The following is a 17,819-nucleotide window of genomic DNA, read 5'->3' on the forward strand; positions in this document are numbered from 1 at the left end:
GAATGAGTGACATGCGAAGCTTCAGGCAGATGCTAACACCAGGTCTGAATGCCTTTGAAACATCCGCTCGATGATTCAGTCGTGTGCAAAGGCGCGGAGAATTGCTTTCTCGTATCGAGCGCTGCCATTGCGTCAGATTCCGAGATCAGCTTGCGCAGCGGAAAGGCTGGTCTCCATGCGTGATAGCTGCTGCTGAGCTGACAGGTGAGACTTTGGCGTTGCGTCGTCCGATGATAGCGTGTTCATCGCGTGCGCAAGCAGGTCAACTTGACTGTGTGGGTCTAGCTCAGGTGAGATCTCAAAGGGCTCGCCATGCTCGAGTCGTGCGTGTTCTTCGGCCTCTGCGTCTGGTGGAGCNAGCTCAGCAAAGCTCAGCTTGTTGGCGTCGCTGAGCAGTCCTCGCAGATTGTCTGCCGGACATCTGAGCATAGTGGCAATAGCGATGAGAGCAGTCAGTCGACCGCGAATCTCGCCCAGCCTCTTGCCGAGCGGCACACCAGTCTGGTAGCCGTCGTTGAAGCCAGCTTGCAGCGATGCAAGCTTGCCGGCAGTGATGCCTTCGCGATAGCCCGCCGAATGAAAGCGTCGCTCTAGATGCAAGCTCTCGTCGGGCATAGACTCGCCAAAGACGTCATCCATCGCCCTGTGTGTTCACGCAAGGCGCCCTGAGCCTGTCTGACTTGAGCAGCTGCACCGGCTGTCACCGCGTCACTCCTGTCACGAATTCGTCTGTAGCGCCAGCGCGTCAATATTTCAATGCCAGGAAGCACAGATTTGTACGTCAATAAATTAATTACTTCACATCGCGACTAACAGCGAACAGCAGCGAGCGGTTGCGTGTCAGACATGAGCTCATCTGCGGCTGGCTCGTCCACTGGGGCGGCGAGCATGCAGCAGATGCTTCAGTGCATGCGCTCGCGAGGCGATGACAGGCTGCGCGCGACCTCAGAATTCAGACAATATGTCAGTCTCCTGACTTCGAGCACCAATGTCACTCATGAGCGCCCTGCAGATCCTCGCGGGCTCGCAGGGCAGTAACGGCTTCGCAAGGATCTGGTCAGAGATCAGTCCGCACTTGTTCACTTTATGCAATAGCACAGACGTCAACGACAAGCTCGCTGGCATCTCTGCCATCGGTAAGCTGCTCTTAGGATCAGCAGGGCGGCTGACTGACGTCTCTTGCTTCGCACAGACAGCATTATCGACATCCTGCCAGCAGGAGATCCGCTCCGTGCATCTCGCCTCGTCAACTTCACCTCAAAGGCGCTACCCTGCGCGGATCCACAGGTCATGTCGCTAGCTGCGAAAGCCTACGCTCGTCTGGTCAGTCAAGGCGGCAATGCGATGAACGAGTATGTCGATGTGCAGATCAAAGCTGCCCTCGAATGGCTGCAGGGCGAGCGTATCGAGAATCGTCGGTATGCAGCTGCATTGGTTGTACGCGAATTGGCCAAGGCAGTGCCTGCACTTGTTTATGAGCACGTTCCGGAGCTGCTCGACAACCTCTGGACAGCCCTTCGGGATCCGAAAGTCGCCATCAGAGAGTCTGCAGCCGCTGCTCTCAATGGCTGCCTCGAAATTGCGTCTCAGCGCGAAGGTCAGCTCAAGAACGAATGGTACATCATGGTCTTCGAGCAGGCGCAAAGAGGCTTCAAGATGGCCACACCGGACGCTATTCATGGCTCTCTACTGGGCTACCAAGAGCTGTTCCTGCGGGCCGGGATGTTCATGCATGCGCGCTATATCGAAGTCTGCGAACAGATCTTTAGCTATAAAGATCACAGAGAGACGCTCGTTCGCAAAGCCGTCATCGAATTGATACCCACTTTAGCGTCTTACAATCACACGGAATTTATTGCGCACTACCTGCACAAAGGGATGGTCTATCTGCTCGGCCAACTCAAGAAAGAACGAGATCGAGCTATCTGTGAGTCATTTGATCGCAATCGCGCCTCACATAAATTGATGCCTGCACAGCTTACCACGCTATCGGACATGTGGCGTTATCGGTGACATCCAGCATGGCTCCTTACCTTGATGCCGTCCTGGCCAGTATCAAGGACGGTCTGCTTGCCAGGGGCCGGAAAACGGCCCCGCCAGAGAGCGCCATCTTCCAGTGCATCAGCATGCTAGCCACTGCAGTCGGTCAAGCGCTCACCAAACACATGCACGAATTACTCGACCTCATGTTTGCATTTGGCCTCAGTGAATCGCTGTGCCGCGCCCTCGTTGATCTCGCGCATCATATACCCCCCTTGGCAGCGACTGTCCGCACGAGGCTACTCAACCTGCTCTCAATGATTCTGAGCGGTCAGCCGTTTCGACCGCCTGGCGCTCCGCCCCAGGCGAAGCTCAACGGTTCGCTGACTTTACGCGAGCCCGAACTGGCAGCCGGCGCCGAACAACGGAATCCGTCAATCATCAGCCTGGCCCTCGTCACGCTGGGCACCTTCGACTTTACTGGACATGTACTAAGCGAATTCGTTAAGGACACTGTCGTTGGCTATCTAGAGGATGACAGCGCAGACGTGCGGAAAGCGTCTGCGCAGACATGCTGCAAGCTCTTTGCTCGCGATCCTGTCATCTTCCAGACGAGCAGTCATGCTATACGTCTGGTTGGCACAATACTCGAGAAGCTGCTCATCGTCGCCATCGCCGATCCCGACCCAACAATCAGACAGACAACGCTCGAATCACTGGATCCCAAGTTCGATCGACACCTCGCTCAGGCGGAAAACGTGCGCTCGCTGTTTATCGCGCTCAATGACGAGATTTATGGCAATCGAGTGATCGCAATCAAGATCATCGGTCGCCTCTCGGCGTATAATCCAGCCTATGTCATGCCCTCGCTTCGCAAAACGCTCATCCAGCTACTAACGGAACTGGAATACTCAACATCGAATCGTAGCCGCGAAGAGAGCGCCACGTTACTGACTCTTCTGATAAGCGCCTCGCAGCGGCTGACCAAGCCATATGTTCTGCCAATCATCAAGGTTCTCCTCCCAAAGGCGCGCGATCGTGTGCCGGCAGTGGCTTCGAGCATTATGTTGGCTCTTGGAGAACTGGCTAAAGTTGGCGGCGAGGACGTGCTGCCGCATCTGGAAGATTATATGACACTTATCATCGAGACTTTGTACGATCAGGCCTCACCAATCAAGCGAGACGCGGCCCTACACGCTCTAGGACAGCTCGCGTCTCACTCCGGCTATGTCATCGATCCGTACTTGGATCATCCCAGTCTGTTGGGCAACTTGATAGCAGTACTCAAGAGCGAGCAGAACTCGTCAATCCGGAGAGAAACGATCCGCGTCATGGGCATCCTCGGTGCTCTGGATCCGTACCGGCAAACGGCAGGAGAGAGACAATCATCAGAGACAGCAGTCAAAGCTCAGAATCCTGCCGATCCCTCGCATCCGGCAAACATTGGGCCTTCGCACGATGAATACTATCCAACGATTGCCTTCAGTGCGCTTCTTGCGATCCTTCGCGATCCGTCGCTGTCCAACCATCATACAGCAGTGATCGAGGCAGTGATGTACATCTTCCGTTCGTTGCGCCTTAAATGCGTCACCTTTCTGCCGCAAGTCATACCTGCCTTTCTTGGCGCCATGCGATCTTGCTCGCCGGGCTTGCAGGAGTACTATTTCCAGAATCTCGGTCATCTCATCGCGATGGTTCGTCAGCACGTCCGAAATCACCTGGACCCTATCCTAGGCCTAATCAAAGATTTCTGGCCTAACGGGGCCGGCGTTCAACTGATCATCGTCGACCTGATCGAGTCCATCGCAGTCGCACTGGAAGGCGAATTCAAGGTGTATTTACCGGCTCTGTTGCCTGCATTATTAAGCGTATTCGATGGCGATGGGGACCGCAAGACAGCGATACAGCTTCGCGTCCTGCACGCCTTTGGCACGATTGGTGCGAACCTCGAAGAATATCTCCATTTGGTCATACCGGTCATCGTGCGAACGATGGAACGCACGACTGCGCCGATCAATATACGCAAAGCGGCCATACAGACAGCTGGCATACTCTGTCGCAAGATCAACTTTGCAGACTATGCATCTCGCATCATACATCCGCTGGCTAGAATCCTCACAAGCGCTCCGACCGAGCTCAAGATTGCTGCTATGGACGCTCTGTGTGCTCTCGTCGCTCAAATAGGCGCTGATTATGCCAGCTTCATTCCGATGGTCAACAAATGTCTCGTGCAAAGCCGGATACAACACCAGAAATACCAGCATCTGATCTCGACTTTGCTCAAGGGCGAGAGCCTGCCCGAGGATCTCGGTTACGGTAATTTCGACGTTGTAGCAAGTGCAGAGGCAAATCCGGCTGCAGATGCTGGCATTAATAAGCTGCCAGTGAATCAGCAAAATCTCAAGAGCGCCTGGGAGACAGTCGATCGCGCAAAGCCAGACGACTGGCGAGAATGGCTAAAGCGGCTCAGTGTACAGCTGCTTAAGTCTTCGCCATCGCACTCGCTACGAGCATGCGCAAACCTTGCTGAAGTTTACCAGCCCCTCGCACGCGACCTATTCAACGCCTCCTTCGTGTCCTGCTGGACAGAGCTCTACGATCAGTACCAGGACGAGCTAGTTAGGGCCATCGAGAGTGCCCTGTCTTCGCCGACGGTGCCGCCAGAAATCATGCAGACTCTACTGAACCTCGCTGAATTCATGGAGCATGATGACAAGGTCTTACCAATTTCCATTCGAGCCCTTGGATCGTACGCCACAAAGTGTCACGCTTATGCCAAAGCGCTTCACTACAAAGAGCTAGAATGCATGACCGAGCCGATGCCAGAGACGATTGAGGCGCTGATTCGGATCAATAATCAGCTGCAGCAGCCCGACGTCGCTGTCGGCATTCTCACGCATGCACAGAGGCAGTACGACATTGCACTCAAGGAAGATTGGTATGAGAAGCTCGAGCGATGGGAAGATGCTCTGGCCGCATATGAACGCAAGCAACAGGACGAACCGGACAACATCGAGATTGTCCTTGGTCGGATGCGGTGCCTCCATGCCCTTGGCGAATGGGAGTCGCTCTCACATCTTGCTCAAGAGAACTGGTCTAGCGCTACGCTCGATGTCCGGCGCAAAATCGCACCGCTTGCAGCGGCAGCAGCTTGGGGTTTGACGCAATGGGAGACTATGGACGACTACATCTCGGCTCTCAAACATGACTCTGCAGATCGATCTTGGTTTCGTGCGATCCTCAACATCCATCGCAATCAGTTCAACAAGGCACAGCAGCATGTCAACAAGACACGAGACCTCCTCGACACTGAGCTCACTACGCTCATTGGCGAGTCTTACAACCGCGCCTACAACCAGATCGTGCGTGTGCAAATGCTGGCAGAACTCGAAGAGATCATCCAGTACAAGGAGAGCTGTAGAGACGCCAATGACTCCAGGGAGCGTCGTCAGGTCATTCAGAAGACATGGATGAAGAGGTGTGCTCACTTTGCTCAGAATAGCGCAGGCTGACTGTAGTCGTAGGCTGCGAGGATGTCAGCCAGATGTTGAAGTCTGGCAGCGGATACTCAAAGTGCGCGCGCTCGTCATGACGCCTCGAGAGAACATGGAGATGTGGATAAAATTTGCTAACCTCTGCCGCAAATCTGGCAGGTTAGGTCTGGCAGAGAAGACCCTCAACTCGCTGCTGGGTGATGACTATGGCGACGCTGAAGGACCTGTAGGGTGCAAAGCTTGCGAAACGAGCGCGAGCTGACGCTATATCAACAGGCTATGCAGGGGCCGCCTCACGTCATCTACGCTCACCTGAAATTCATGTGGGCAAGTGGTGCCCGGGAGGAGACTTTGGCATATCTGCGCGACTTCACAGCGAGACTCTCGCAGGACTTGGGGCTACAGGGTTCTGGGGATAGACGAGCCCAAACCGAGCTGCTCATGTCTGACTCTCTGCAGGACTATACTCATCTGCTCGCACGATGCTACTACAAACTCGGCGAATGGCAGATGACTCTGCAAGATGACTGGGGCTCTGTAAGCTTTTCCCGCCAGTCAGGCCCAGCTGCTGATCGTATCGTTGCAGGAACATGTGCCAGATGTCCTCAAGTCTTATCTTGTCGCAACGCGTCTCGATCATCGATGGTATAAGGCGTGGCATGCTTGGGCGCTGGCGAATTCTGAAGTCGTTTCGCATTACGTCAAAACGCAGCCAGATAACGAAGCTATTTCTCCCGAGCTCTTTGCAGGCCATCTTGTGCCATCTGTTCAGGCCTTCTTCCAATCGATCGCTTTATCTCCAGGCAATTCCGTGCAGGACACGCTGCGCCTGCTCACGCTATGGTTCAAGTACGGCTACCATCCCGATGTGAGTGGCGCGATCGCAGAGGGGTTCACCAATGTGTCGGTCGACACGTGGCTCGAAGTCATACCCCAATTGATCGCCCGCATACATGCTCCGAGCGCCAATGTGCGACGCTTGATTCAACAGGTTCTTACGGACGTGGGTCGAGCGCATCCACAAGCTCTCGTCTATGCTCTCACAGTCGCTTCGAAATATCCTAGCGCACCTCGTCGCAAAGCAGCTTTGGCTATCATGGACAAAATGCGCGAGCATAGCGCTTTGCTCGTCGAACAGGCGCTCCTGGTCAGTCAAGAGCTTATCAGAGTGGCAATATTATGGCAAGAGCTATGGCATGAGGGTCTGGAAGAAGCTTCGCGCTTATTCTATGGCGACCATAATGTCGAGGCCATGTTTGCAACGCTAGACCCACTACATGATATGCTCGAGAGGGTATGTCCTCTGCTTATGCTGGCTGTTGATTCCTGACATGCTCTCTCAGGGACCTGAGACCTTGCGCGAGATTGCTTTCCATCAGACATATGGACGCGACCTACAGGATGCCCGTGAATCCTGTCGCCGTTATAAGCAATACGGCGAACACAACGATCTCAATCGGGCTTGGGATCTGTACTACCACGTCTTCCGCAAAATCACCAAAGCGCTCCCTCAGACGACCGTCCTAGAGTTACAGCATGTCTCGCCCAAATTGCTGGCAGTGAAGGACCTCAGCCTGGCCGTACCCGGCACTTACCACAGTGGAAAGCCTATCGTCCGGATCGGCAAATTCGCGCCTGCCTTCGACGTCCTCACCTCGAAGCAACGACCGCGAAAATTGAGAATCACCGGCAGCGACGGGCATGAATATCCCTTCCTGCTGAAAGGCCACGAGGATTTGCGACAGGACGAGCGGGTCATGCAGCTCTTTGGCCTTGTCAACACACTATTGTCGAGAGATCCAGAGACGTTCAAGCGACATCTCAGCATCCAGCGTTATCCTGTCGTGCCACTCTCCCCCAATTCTGGACTGCTCGGCTGGGTTGAGCAGACCGATACGCTGCATGTGCTCATCAAGAATTATCGAGACAGCCGCAAGATACTCCTCAACATCGAGCATCGATTGATGCTCCAGATGGCGCCCGACTACGACCACCTTTGCCTGATGCAAAAGATCGAAGTGTTCGAATACGCGCTTGACAACACGACTGGACAAGATCTATACCGAGTGCTCTGGCTCAAGTCACGCAATTCGGAAGCATGGCTCGATCGGCGTAGCAACTATTCGCGATCGCTGGCCTGCATGAGCATGATCGGACACATCCTTGGCTTGGGGGATCGCCATCCCTCGAATCTATTGCTCGAGCGAGGGTCGGCCCGGGTCGTCCATGTCGATTTCGGAGACTGCTTCGAGGTGGCCATGGCGCGAGAGAAGTATCCCGAACGAGTGCCGTTCAGGCTGACGCGCATGCTCACACTCGCCATGGAAATCTCTGGCGTCGAGGGAACCTTCAGACTATGCTGCGAAAACACAATGCGCGTCGCGAGAGACAACAAAGAGTCTATCATTGCTGTGCTCGAAGCGTTTGTGCACGATCCGCTCATTAATTGGCGTCTCGTTACGGGCTCTCGCAAGACACCCGCAGCTGCTTCAGAAGGTCAGTCACTGTCGTCAGACCTCTCGTTACGAGTTCTGACGGGTCTATACAGTCGCACAAGAGGGTGGCCGGGCCTATGCTCGTCGCCCGAAAGTCGACGAGACCAATCTGGCCGATGGTAGGCCTTGCGTCTTCCTGATCAGTGGCACTGTCCTGACGGGGGCTCCGCAGAGGAAGCTGCTGATGCACTCAATCAGAGAGCGCTCCAAGTCGTCGATCGCGTTACTCAGAAGCTGACCGGGCGAGACTTCAAGCCGACCGTCAGCCTGTCAGTGGCAGATCAGGTCGACAAGGTCAGTTCGCCCCTCACGCCCACGCGCAGGAAGGCTGACAAGTCACACAGCTGATCGTCCAAGCAACTGCGATCGAGAATCTCTCGCAGAGCTTCGTGGGCTGGTGCGCGTTCTGGTAGATGGCGCATCATCGAGTGCCGGGGCGCCGACGTGTGCATTGAATGCAAACTGCCTTTACCACAAAATTTCGTCTGGAATTTGTCGGCTTGATAATTTCGCTCGATCGCTTCATGTCAGAGACGTCAAAGCGGCGGTCTGGCGCACAGAGGGCGAAGACGCGGAGGTGAGGCCAGCTGGCAAGTTCTCTGCTGTCCTAGCTGACAGGGATGGGCCAGAGCCAACATGGCCTCAACGCAGTCGCAGAGCTCGAGTCAGAGCCAACCGCCCGTCGCTTCCACTTCCGCCAGCAGAACCAATGGACGAGCCAGGAGCTCAAGCTCAGCTGCATCCTCTACAGCATCTTCATCGGCATCTTCAGCCTACGAGGACGAGTCCGAGTCGCCCAACGGGATGGACGTCGACGAGGACCAGTACTATCTCTCAATGTCCAAGGAAGAGCAGGCTAGCTATGAAAAGACCGTCGGCAACGAGTACTTCAGGGCGGGCGACTACCGCAATGCTGCTGCTCGCTATTCCGCTGCCATTGGTGAGCTTCATCGCGCGTGATGTTCATTGGCAGTCCGCTGATGCCTCTCTCGCCACGCTGCAGAGCTCGATCCTGCCGAGGCGTCCTATCTGACCAACAGAGCGGCAGCCTACATGGCCATCAAGAGCTACCGGGCAGCTCTGGAAGACTGCAAGACCGCGGCAGAGCTTGAAAAGGCGCAGCCAAAGGTCAAGACGCTGGCCCGTCTCGGCCGTTGCCAGCTGGCATGCGGCCTCTTTGACCCTGCTTCGGCGACCCTCAATGCTGTCTTGGAGCTCGATGCAAGCCACGCCGAAGCCAAAAGGGACCTCGTCAAACTCGCTCGTGTGCGCGTCAAGGTGGCTCACCTCGAGCGTCAAATTGGCGCTGGTGACTGGAGTATGGTGCTCGTTGGCCTCGAGGATATCGAGAAGGACGTCGAGAGCGGACCTTCAGCCTGGAGAAGCTGGCGTATCCAGGCACTCATCGCCAAGAAGCGCTTAGAGGAAGCTAGCGCGGTAGCAAGCGACGCGCTCCGGCTCAATACATCCGATCCAGAGGCACTCTACTGGCGGGGCAGGGTGCTCTACCTGACCGGCAATAACGCGCAAGCCATCGCGCACTTTCAGCAAGCCCTGCGAGGCGATCCAGACTATGCAAACGCAAGGTAAGTCTCACTGATGCGCCCCCAAGTCTGAACACGACTGAAGGACAAGGTGCAGGACGGGCTTGAAGCGAGCGAAGCTTCTGGATAGCAAAAAAGATGAAGGCAATTCTGCCTTCAAGGCCAGTCGATGGCGAGAAGCAATTGCGATTTATACCGAGACAATGACCATCGACCAAGAGAACGAGACAATGCGCTTCACTTTACTGAGCAATCGTGCGGTCGCATACAGCAAGCTACCGGACCATCAAGCTGCTCTCCGAGACTGTGAGACCGTCCTGCGCGATCTCCCGACGCATTACAAAGCTCTACGCACAAAGGCAAAGAGCCAGCTCGCTCTCGAAGACTACGAAGCTGCCGTCGCGACTTTCGAAGCTGCCCTTAGCGCGGCGACCAAGGGCACCCCGGAAGAGGCGACAGCAGACAAGGAGCTCAAATCTGCACGCATCGAGCTCAAGCAGAGCAAGATGATCAATCATTACAAGGTTCTTGGTGTCGAGCGCGATGCCAATGACGGTGACATCAAACGAGGTATGCAACCTTTTCTACTACTAGGCAGTCCAAGCACTGAATTTCTCTTCTGCAGCCTATCGTCGCCAGAGCCTGATCCACCATCCGGACAAGGGCGGCGACGAGCACAAGTTCAAGCAGGTCAGCGAGGCCTACAGTATCCTCTCTGACCCTCAGAAGCGTCGCCGATTTGACCTAGGCGATGATGGCACGAGCATGCCAGACACGGGCATGGGAGGCTTTGCGTTCGATCCCTCCATGTTCGCTCGCTCGGGCTTTAGTTCTCAGTACGGCGGAGGACACTCTCATTATTCATCGTACGGCTTCTAGACTAGACAATGCATGTGCAGATGCTGTAGCAGAGGAGCTGCACTGTTTGTACACGGTTGACAAGACTTATGTATCATCGTCGCTGATCTTTGGCGCGAGATAGTATGAGATCTTGCCACCTTCGAATCCAAACTCGACAAGCAAAGGGATTTCGTTCGACATCTTGAGCTGTACTTGATTGGAGAGCGTTGCCGCCTTTGAGAAGTTTGCCAGGTACTTGGTCGTGAAGAAGAGCGAGACCGACTGATTGAGCGTGATCGTGACGGAATTGTTGGAACCGTCATCTTTGGATGGCTTGCCTTTCTTCGTCTCCTTGCCGGCTCGCTTGCGCTTCTTGCTCGTCTCCTCTTCTTCTTCAGATTCTTCAGGTTGCTCCTGCTCCTCATCGTCCTCACCGGCCCCACCGTCTTCGCCGTCAGAGTCAGACTGGACGACCTTCTTGCCCTTCTTCTTTGGCTTAGAGACCTCTTCGTCGTCTTCGTCCCCAGAGACGGCGATAGGCGCTGCCTCCTTCTTTATTGTAGGCTTTACGTCCTCTTCGTCCTCCATTTCCTCGTCGTCATCTCGCGCGATGTTCTTCTTCTTCTTCGGCGCTATTTTGGCAGATGGCTTGCGGCCATTGGAAATAGCTGATCCGCCGGTTGGTTTGAGCGTCACCGAGGCCTTGCCGATATCACCGTCCGAAAAGAATTTGACGTTCTCCTTGGTGGCCTCAATCTTGACAGATTCGCCAATGCCGGACAGATCGTTGATGATGCGTCTGAATTCATGCGAGGGCATGCTGATCTCGGCATCGTACTCTGTTGTGGGAATGCCGAGCTGCTCTTGGTCGATATCCATGAGCTTGAGCTCATACTCGCCGATCCGGTCAGTCTCTGCGCGACGCGTCAGCTCAGGAATGAGCGGTCTGTCGCGCGCAGGAGACCACTCACTGGGGTCCTGGAAGCTCAGATTGACGACATCTCCATCGTCGGTAGCGCGCAGCGTGACCTGGTCATCGTTGCCGGCGCACTTGACGATCTTTGTGAGAGAGGCGAGGTTAATGCCGAGCGATAGGTTCCGATCGCATCTGTAGTCGTCCTCGAACGCGCCAGTCTCGAGCTCTAGGGAGACGAGGGCGACGTGAGAGTTATCCATCGCTTGCAGTTTCTGCCCAAAGAGCCATTGTCAGTCTTGGTGGTCCCCTTCCCTGATGAAGCAGTCTGAGCAACGCACGATCCCTTCATCCGTGCATTCAAAATTGGCGTCCGTCACGAGCTCCTTGATGGCTGCACGCGTGAGCAGTCAGGGCTGTCTGCCTTTGAAGTGGACGGAGTCAACGCTCACCATCTAAGATCTTTTTCAACAGATCCGCCGTCTTCAGCCTTGCTTCCTGTACACGTCGCCGGTCAAGATGAGTGTCATGCAATCCTGCGACGATAGTGAGCAGCACGCACCAGCATCTTGAGAGTGCGTCGAAGCAGACGGAGCGCGCGCCTACGCGTCTTTGAGCTTCATGCCAAAACTCTCACGCCTCCTGCTGGCCGACAGGGCAGAGCAATATCGCGGGCGACGTGTTTTCAAGTGGCCGCTCCGCCCGACAACGACACATACAAAGCGACAACACTATCAATGGGTAATGGTCACAAGCTCGGAAAATAGGTCTTCGAGCAGGCTCAGCCGCTCGTTATCTGTACCTCGAGGGCTTTGCTCGTAACGAAGCCAATTGGCGCGAATGAGCCGGAAGATGGTGGCCTCGCTGGCTCTTGATGGCTGACTCCGGAGAAATGGGTCTTCGAGTAAAGCGGGTATGGTCGAACGCTGCTTCGCATCGAAGCGGAGACAGGACCGCAGGACGACCAGCAAGTCGTGCTCGACCTCGACTGCAGCCTCCGAGACCTGGTGTCCCTCGCGATCTGTCGGGATTGCATGAGACGGAAATGCGATGGCGAATTTGGGATTCTGAATCGCCATCATCTTATGTTGCAGAATCCGGATGTGTCCAAAGGGTGTAATGCCATAGACCATCTGGTAGAGAATGCAGCCAAGCGACCAGACATCTGATGCGCGGCCGAGCTGCGAATATCGCGTGCTCAGCGCAGAGCCCAGCTTAGCGTGTCACGACGTACCTTCATCATCCGCTCGCCTCGAGGGCCGAGACCAGAGTCGCACAAGGCTTCCGGCGACATATAGTTGGCTGTGCCAATCTGAGAGTCTCGAGCAATATTGGTTGTATCGCTTGGAATCGCCTTGGCGATGCCAAAGTCGATCAGCTTGAGCGCGCCTCTCACAAGTACAAAGTTGGCAGGCTTGAGGTCGGTATGTACTATGCCTGCATCGTGAACGACTTTGACTGCTTCGAGCATCTGCGCGCGCGTGTCAGCCTGTGCGATAGCCCGGCGCATCCGACTGACCTGTTCCCACACATGCCTTACAAAGTTCATGCTGACCCGCTGGCCGATCTTCTCTTGCAGCAAATTGTTTAGATCAATCTCCCCGACTTCCATGACCATGTAAAGCGTCTTTCGCTGCTCATTGACCTCTGAATCGACAAGCTGAATGATCCGGCTGTGACCTTTGAGCTTGATGAGCAGCTGAATCTCGTTGCAGAATGAGGTGTACGTTTCCTCATCGCCCCGATTGAGCTGGACTTTCTTGATGGCAAAGATATTGTGCTCGGCGTCGGTAACGCGATAAACACGACTGCTACCGCCCTTGCCGAGCAACGCGGAGCGGATGTAGACCTTGCCGTTGACCACGATGGTCTGGCTCGACTTGCGAGAAGATCGCTCGCCCTTTGATGCTATCTGACCGTTTTGTACAGGCGTCGCTGTTGCTTGTGCTGGTGGCGCATACAAAGGCGACTCAGTCTTAGTGGGTACCTTGTAGTCTAGATGTTGACGAGGTGGCGCTTCTGGCGTGGGAATATTCGTCGTTCTTGCTTGGGCTAGGGGCAAATCGCCGAGGATGTCGCGATCGTCACCGAAAGTCTTGCCCTCTCTGCGAGGTATCGGTCTGGCGCTGACAGGCGCTCGCACGGGCTCTGAAGGGCCAGATACAAGTTTGGGCGACGGTTGCTCGCGCTCTGACGAAGTGTCGGACCGCTGACTCTCTGGGCTGGCTGAAGCGCTGCTTGAGTGCGAGTGGGATCGATCTGAACTTGGCTCTGCTGAGTCTTCGCGCACTGGCGCTCGTCTTGCTGGTGGCAGTGTACTCACTGTGACGCACGCAGTCAGCGAAACCCTTGTCGCACGCCTACTGCGTACTTACACCTCACGATAGAGCGCGGATTGCGATACCGCCGTAAGGTGTCTTTGACATTTGATGGCTCGAGGCTAGACATTGGTTGAGGCGTTGCTTTGTCAGCCGCAGCAGTCGCAAAGTGATTAGACGCTGATCGTGCGGCTGGTGTCGAGACTGCATGCCCATATTGCTGGGCAGCATCTTGTCCGGCTGCTATCAGGCCTGTTGAGCTGCTTGACTTGACGATCGTCCTCTCATCGTCTTCAATCGGTATTGTCACAGCTGTAACAGCTGGGACGGATGCACTATCGGACGCCAGCTCGACAGTAGACAGCGAAGTGCTCGCCTGGCTAGTGACGGCGTCTAGCATATCCGGTCGATGTATGTCTGTCGATTTGGACGATGGTGCAAGGGATGACCCACCCGAGAGTGAGCTAGTCAGCGCTGCCGGTACATAGCTTGGCAGTTTACGCTTCCTATCCAGAGAGCCCGCAATGGCAGTCGTCTGCGGTGTGCTGACAGGGCCAGAGCTGCTCGCAGAAGCTGTACGTTGTAGCCTCGGTCGCTCCGGATTTGAGCTCCCGTCTTTGGCATGCAAGCTTCTCGCTAATGCAGAGAGACCGGTAGTGCGAGCGCCGAGGACGCTGTATGTGCCTATGCCTGCTTGAGACGTAGAAAGCGCTGAAGGACTTGTGGCATATCTTTTGCTCGGTACCGCCGGGCCGGTCAAGGGGACTTGCGCAGGTATGCCGGGCCTCTGATCATGACGTGACGTGCCCATGAGGTCCCTGAACTCCGACATGCCCCGTCCACTGCCGCTGAAGGTAGCTAGGCTGACGACAGAGTCGGCGATCCGGTTGTGATTTGCGTTGCTCTTCTCCTGACTCGATTCCAGCTGAATGATGTCTCTGAGGAATGCGCTCTCGAATGCGGGCTCCTCCAGCTCCTCTTCATCGTGCATCGCAGGCGAGCAGGCGGCAGCTCTCGACTTTCGTCCGTCAGTGTTTGAGCAGCGCGACGGGTCACGTGTTAGTCAGGGTGATGCCGATATTCCGAGTCGGCCCAGGTGAAAAGGAGTGACCGCCCTTTAGCGCGTTGCGTGCACTCACTCAGCTTGGGCAAGAGCGCCTGCCAGCGTCCGCAGAGAATGGTCTTCATGAGGAGAGCGACACTCGCGGCTAGTCGGATCTGCCGTACTGCGCCTGTGGCGAGGTCAGCGATTGCTTCGCGAGCCTACGCAACAGCCAAGCCAGGCAAGCTCCTTTCCTATCGGTGCAAAAGCCTGTCCAGCCTCGCTGACGCTGGCTTTGCCCCTCCTTCTCGCAGCTGCTTCCGAGGTCTCGTCCATCCTCGAATCACGCATCTCCGGATCTGGCGGTGCTGCTGACATCCAGGAGACCGGCAGAGTCTTGACGATTGGAGGTAAGCCGGCTCATCCGGTTCGCTGTCCGTCCACGTGTCCCGTGCTGAGCCTCATGCCCGCATAGACGGTATCGCTCGAGTCTACGGCCTACGCAATGTCCAGGCAGATGAGATGGTGGAGTTCTCGTCCGGCGTACGTGGGATGTGCCTCAATCTCGAAGCCGACAATGTCGGTGTTACCGTCTTTGGCTCCGATCGGCTCATCCGCGAAGGCGACACCGTCAAGCGTACCGGCCAGATCGTCGATGTTCCCGTCGGCCCAGAGCTGCTCGGCCGTGTCGTCGACGCGCTGGGCAACCCCATCGATGGCAAGGGCCCGATCAACACCAAGGAGCGCTACCGCTCTCAGCTCAAGGCGCCCGGCGTCCTGCCCCGTCACTCTGTCAACCAGCCCATGATGACCGGTCTCAAGCCCGTGGACGCCATGGTGCCCATCGGCCGTGGACAGCGCGAACTCATCATCGGCGATCGCCAGACCGGCAAGACCGCCGTCGCACTCGACACCATCCTCAATCAGAAGCGATTCAACGACACCGGTGACGAGTCTCAGAAGCTCTACTGTGTCTACGTCGCCATCGGACAGAAGCGCTCGACCGTCGCCCAGCTTGTCAAGACGCTTGAAGAGAACGATGCGATGAAGTACACCATCATCGTGGCAGCCACCGCCTCCGAGGCAGCTCCCTTGCAGTACCTCGCGCCTTTCTCAGGCTGCGCAATGGGCGAATGGTTCAGAGACAACGGCCGCCATGCACTCATCATCTACGACGATCTGTCCAAGCAGGCTGTCGCGTACCGTCAAATGTCTCTCTTGCTTCGTCGCCCGCCCGGACGTGAAGCTTACCCGGGTGATGTCTTCTACCTGCACTCACGTCTGCTAGAACGTGCTGCAAAGCTCAACAAGGACCACGGCGGAGGCTCCCTGACAGCACTGCCGATTATCGAGACTCAAGGTGGTGATGTGTCTGCCTACATGTATGTTCTTACCTTTCCTGTCGAAAACAGCCTACTGACTGTTCTGCCGTGCAGTCCCACCAACGTCATTTCCATCACTGACGGACAAATCTTCTTGGAGGCTGAGCTCTTCTTCAAGGGCGTTCGACCTGCCATCAACGTCGGTCTCTCGGTCTCCCGTGTCGGCTCTGCTGCTCAGTCAAAAATCATGAAATCTGTGTCCGGCTCACTCAAGCTATACCTGGCGCAATACCGTGATGTTGCCGCCTTCGCACAGTTCGGATCCGATCTCGATGCCTCTACTCGCTATTTGCTCAACCGTGGCTCGCGTCTGACGGAGCTGCTCAAGCAAGGCCAATTCCAGCCGATGCCTTTTGAGACGATGGTCCCCATCCTGTACGCTGGCGTCAACGGAAAGCTGGACAAGGTTCCTGTTGACAAGATCACTGCCTGGGAAAAGTCATTCCGTGACCACCTCAAGGGTCAAGAAAGTATGTTGAAGGAGATTGGCAAAGGCAAGATGACTCGTGCGTGGTTCCCCGTCTTCTCTGATGGTCTTCGTTTCGCTGATACCTCCTGCCATGCAGCTGAGCTCGAGGAGCAGATCAAGAAGACCATCGAAGACCATGTCTCGAGCTTTACATCGTCATAAGACGAGATGCGCAATTGAGCAATGTCTTAGATGCAAATGTCTCATGGTGCTTGCGTTCGCGGGGCGCAACAAGTATGCATTGCAGACGTTCGCCTGCTTTGCCCTTTGGTTCACAGCCAATTGACGCTTCGACAGCTCGCGCATGAGCTTCTCTATCTGTGCTTGACGTGAGGAAGATAGCGAGAAGCTCTAGCCAGCACCGGACCACCGATCACCGACAACATGAACGTCAGGCGTCGCGCGACGCTACAGAATCCGTTACCTTAGGTAGAGTTGGCAGTCTCGAATGCAGGCGCCTCTGCATGGTTGCCTCAAATGATAGCAGTCTGAGACGTGTGAAGCCTGTGCGATGTGACAACATCCTCAGCAGTCTTGCTGAAGATGGCTGACAAGCTGGCCTGTTATGATCGCATGTTGTGACCGCTCTGCAGGCGACAGCCCACGCATACCGCTGATCGGAGTGGCTGGCAAACGCGTTGACACGATAGCGTGACAAAGAGCAATTAACGCGCTTTTTCTCCAATGGCGGCTTTGTTAGTTTAGCTTCCCCAGATTTGAAAGGTATATAGACCCTATAGTTTATTCCAGCTGACGTATGCTAGTAATTATCGTTCGACTTGGTTTCCAGTTTTGTAGTTGTGCATGATAGACTTGCGCGTTTTGAGATCTGTCTCGCGCGTTTGCTCATTATTGAGTTGGCTTCTGATTGAGTCTGCTTCTGTTTGCTTGCGACGCGTGAATCAGCTTATAGACTGCTTGGCCCGTTGGTAAATTTCTTTGGGAACGCTAGATCTGAAAAGATGCTGTTGTCTCTGCCGGGTTTGGGTGTGCTGGCTGAGCGAGGAAGCGTGTGGAGACCACCCTAAAGCGAGAGTGCAAATTGGTGAGCGCGTGTAGTGACCACCCTCAAGTAGCGACCGGAAAGAGTGATCGAGAGATCACAAATCTTTAGAACGAGAGCTTAGCCTCAGCAGATCGTAGCAACAAGGCTACTCTACTGCTTACAGCACTCTGTTCCAGTCAAGTCGTCTGCAAGGGATTCACTCCCACGAATGTTTGATGATGCAATTCATGGAGACCCGACGCAGCCTTTCCGCTGGCCGGGCACTTCCAGTCTATGGTTCACGAGTTCCGAGGAAGCTCTATCGATACGCAACTTTTTATAAAGTTCGTGGGAAGA

The 17,819-nt window shown here is 55.4% G+C and overlaps 6 protein-coding genes across 6 annotated transcripts in view; 3 read left to right on the top strand and 3 right to left on the bottom strand.

Annotated features, from left to right (window-relative positions):
* L969DRAFT_91223 (uncharacterized protein) overlaps nt 1-655 on the bottom strand; it is a 984-nt gene extending 329 nt beyond the window's left edge. Inside the window, exon 1 of the mRNA XM_014709218.1 lies at nt 1-655. This exon is cut by the window's left edge and continues 114 nt beyond it. Coding sequence (XP_014564704.1) covers nt 133-639 — 507 coding nt within the window. The 5' untranslated portion in view covers nt 640-655 and the 3' untranslated portion in view covers nt 1-132.
* Nucleotides 656-813: 158 nt separating this feature from the next.
* Nucleotides 814-8,444, top strand: L969DRAFT_91224 (uncharacterized protein). Its single transcript, XM_014709219.1, has 11 exons — nt 814-963; nt 1,013-1,136; nt 1,193-1,927; nt 1,978-5,458; nt 5,505-5,700; nt 5,751-6,011; nt 6,061-6,768; nt 6,818-7,970; nt 8,023-8,088; nt 8,142-8,263; nt 8,314-8,444. Exons 1-11 carry the CDS (start codon nt 847-849, stop codon nt 8,380-8,382), a joined length of 7,032 nt encoding a protein of 2,343 aa, XP_014564705.1. The 5' UTR covers nt 814-846; the 3' UTR covers nt 8,383-8,444.
* A 14-nt stretch (nt 8,445-8,458) lies between these two features.
* On the top strand, nt 8,459-10,392 carry L969DRAFT_613933 (uncharacterized protein; the record flags this gene model as incomplete). The annotated part of the gene is made up of 5 exons (XM_014709220.1): nt 8,459-8,546; nt 8,599-8,909; nt 8,973-9,555; nt 9,611-10,083; nt 10,139-10,392. The coding sequence occupies exons 1-5, from the start codon at nt 8,494-8,496 to the stop codon at nt 10,390-10,392; spliced, it is 1,674 nt and encodes a 557-aa protein (XP_014564706.1). The 5' UTR covers nt 8,459-8,493.
* A 66-nt stretch (nt 10,393-10,458) lies between these two features.
* On the bottom strand, nt 10,459-11,834 carry L969DRAFT_20591 (uncharacterized protein; the record flags this gene model as incomplete). The annotated part of the gene is made up of 5 exons (XM_014709221.1): nt 10,459-11,267; nt 11,325-11,541; nt 11,608-11,660; nt 11,719-11,764; nt 11,829-11,834. 5 exons carry the CDS (start codon nt 11,832-11,834, stop codon nt 10,459-10,461), a joined length of 1,131 nt encoding a protein of 376 aa, XP_014564707.1.
* Nucleotides 11,835-11,921: 87 nt separating this feature from the next.
* On the bottom strand, nt 11,922-14,733 carry L969DRAFT_91228 (uncharacterized protein). The gene is made up of 4 exons (XM_014709222.1): nt 13,642-14,733; nt 12,786-13,588; nt 12,501-12,737; nt 11,922-12,447 (listed from the first exon to the last, which is right to left on the bottom strand). The coding sequence occupies exons 1-4, from the start codon at nt 14,573-14,575 to the stop codon at nt 12,001-12,003; spliced, it is 2,421 nt and encodes an 806-aa protein (XP_014564708.1). The 5' UTR covers nt 14,576-14,733; the 3' UTR covers nt 11,922-12,000.
* A 37-nt stretch (nt 14,734-14,770) lies between these two features.
* On the top strand, nt 14,771-16,763 carry L969DRAFT_97574 (uncharacterized protein; the record flags this gene model as incomplete). Its single annotated transcript, XM_014709223.1, has 5 exons — nt 14,771-14,867; nt 14,941-15,036; nt 15,102-16,008; nt 16,063-16,528; nt 16,575-16,763. The coding sequence occupies 5 exons, from the start codon at nt 14,771-14,773 to the stop codon at nt 16,761-16,763; spliced, it is 1,755 nt and encodes a 584-aa protein (XP_014564709.1).
* Nucleotides 16,764-17,819: the final 1,056 nt, after the last annotated feature.

The sequence above is a fragment of the Mixia osmundae genome, assembly GCF_000708205.1.
Source record: "Mixia osmundae IAM 14324 unplaced genomic scaffold scaffold_18, whole genome shotgun sequence".
Classification (NCBI taxonomy): domain Eukaryota; kingdom Fungi; phylum Basidiomycota; class Mixiomycetes; order Mixiales; family Mixiaceae; genus Mixia; species Mixia osmundae.

Bases quoted from the DNA above. Each gene is read 5' to 3' on its own strand.
- L969DRAFT_91224 (XM_014709219.1), top strand. From the start codon at position 847: ATGAGCTCATCTGCGGCTGGCTCGTCCACTGGGGCGGCGAGCATGCAG. The intron at 964-1,012 runs GTCAGTCTCCTG...AGCGCCCTGCAG, and splicing joins CCTCAGAATTCAGACAATAT to ATCCTCGCGGGCTCGCAGGG. The intron at 6,012-6,060 runs GTAAGCTTTTCC...GTATCGTTGCAG, and splicing joins TGCAAGATGACTGGGGCTCT to GAACATGTGCCAGATGTCCT.
- L969DRAFT_91228 (XM_014709222.1), bottom strand. From the start codon at position 14,575: ATGCACGATGAAGAGGAGCTGGAGGAGCCCGCATTCGAGAGCGCATTC. The intron at 13,589-13,641 runs GTAAGTACGCAG...CGTGCGTCACAG, and splicing joins TCCGCGCTCTATCGTGAGGT to TGAGTACACTGCCACCAGCA. The intron at 12,448-12,500 runs GTACGTCGTGAC...CGATATTCGCAG, and splicing joins GAGGCGAGCGGATGATGAAG to CTCGGCCGCGCATCAGATGT.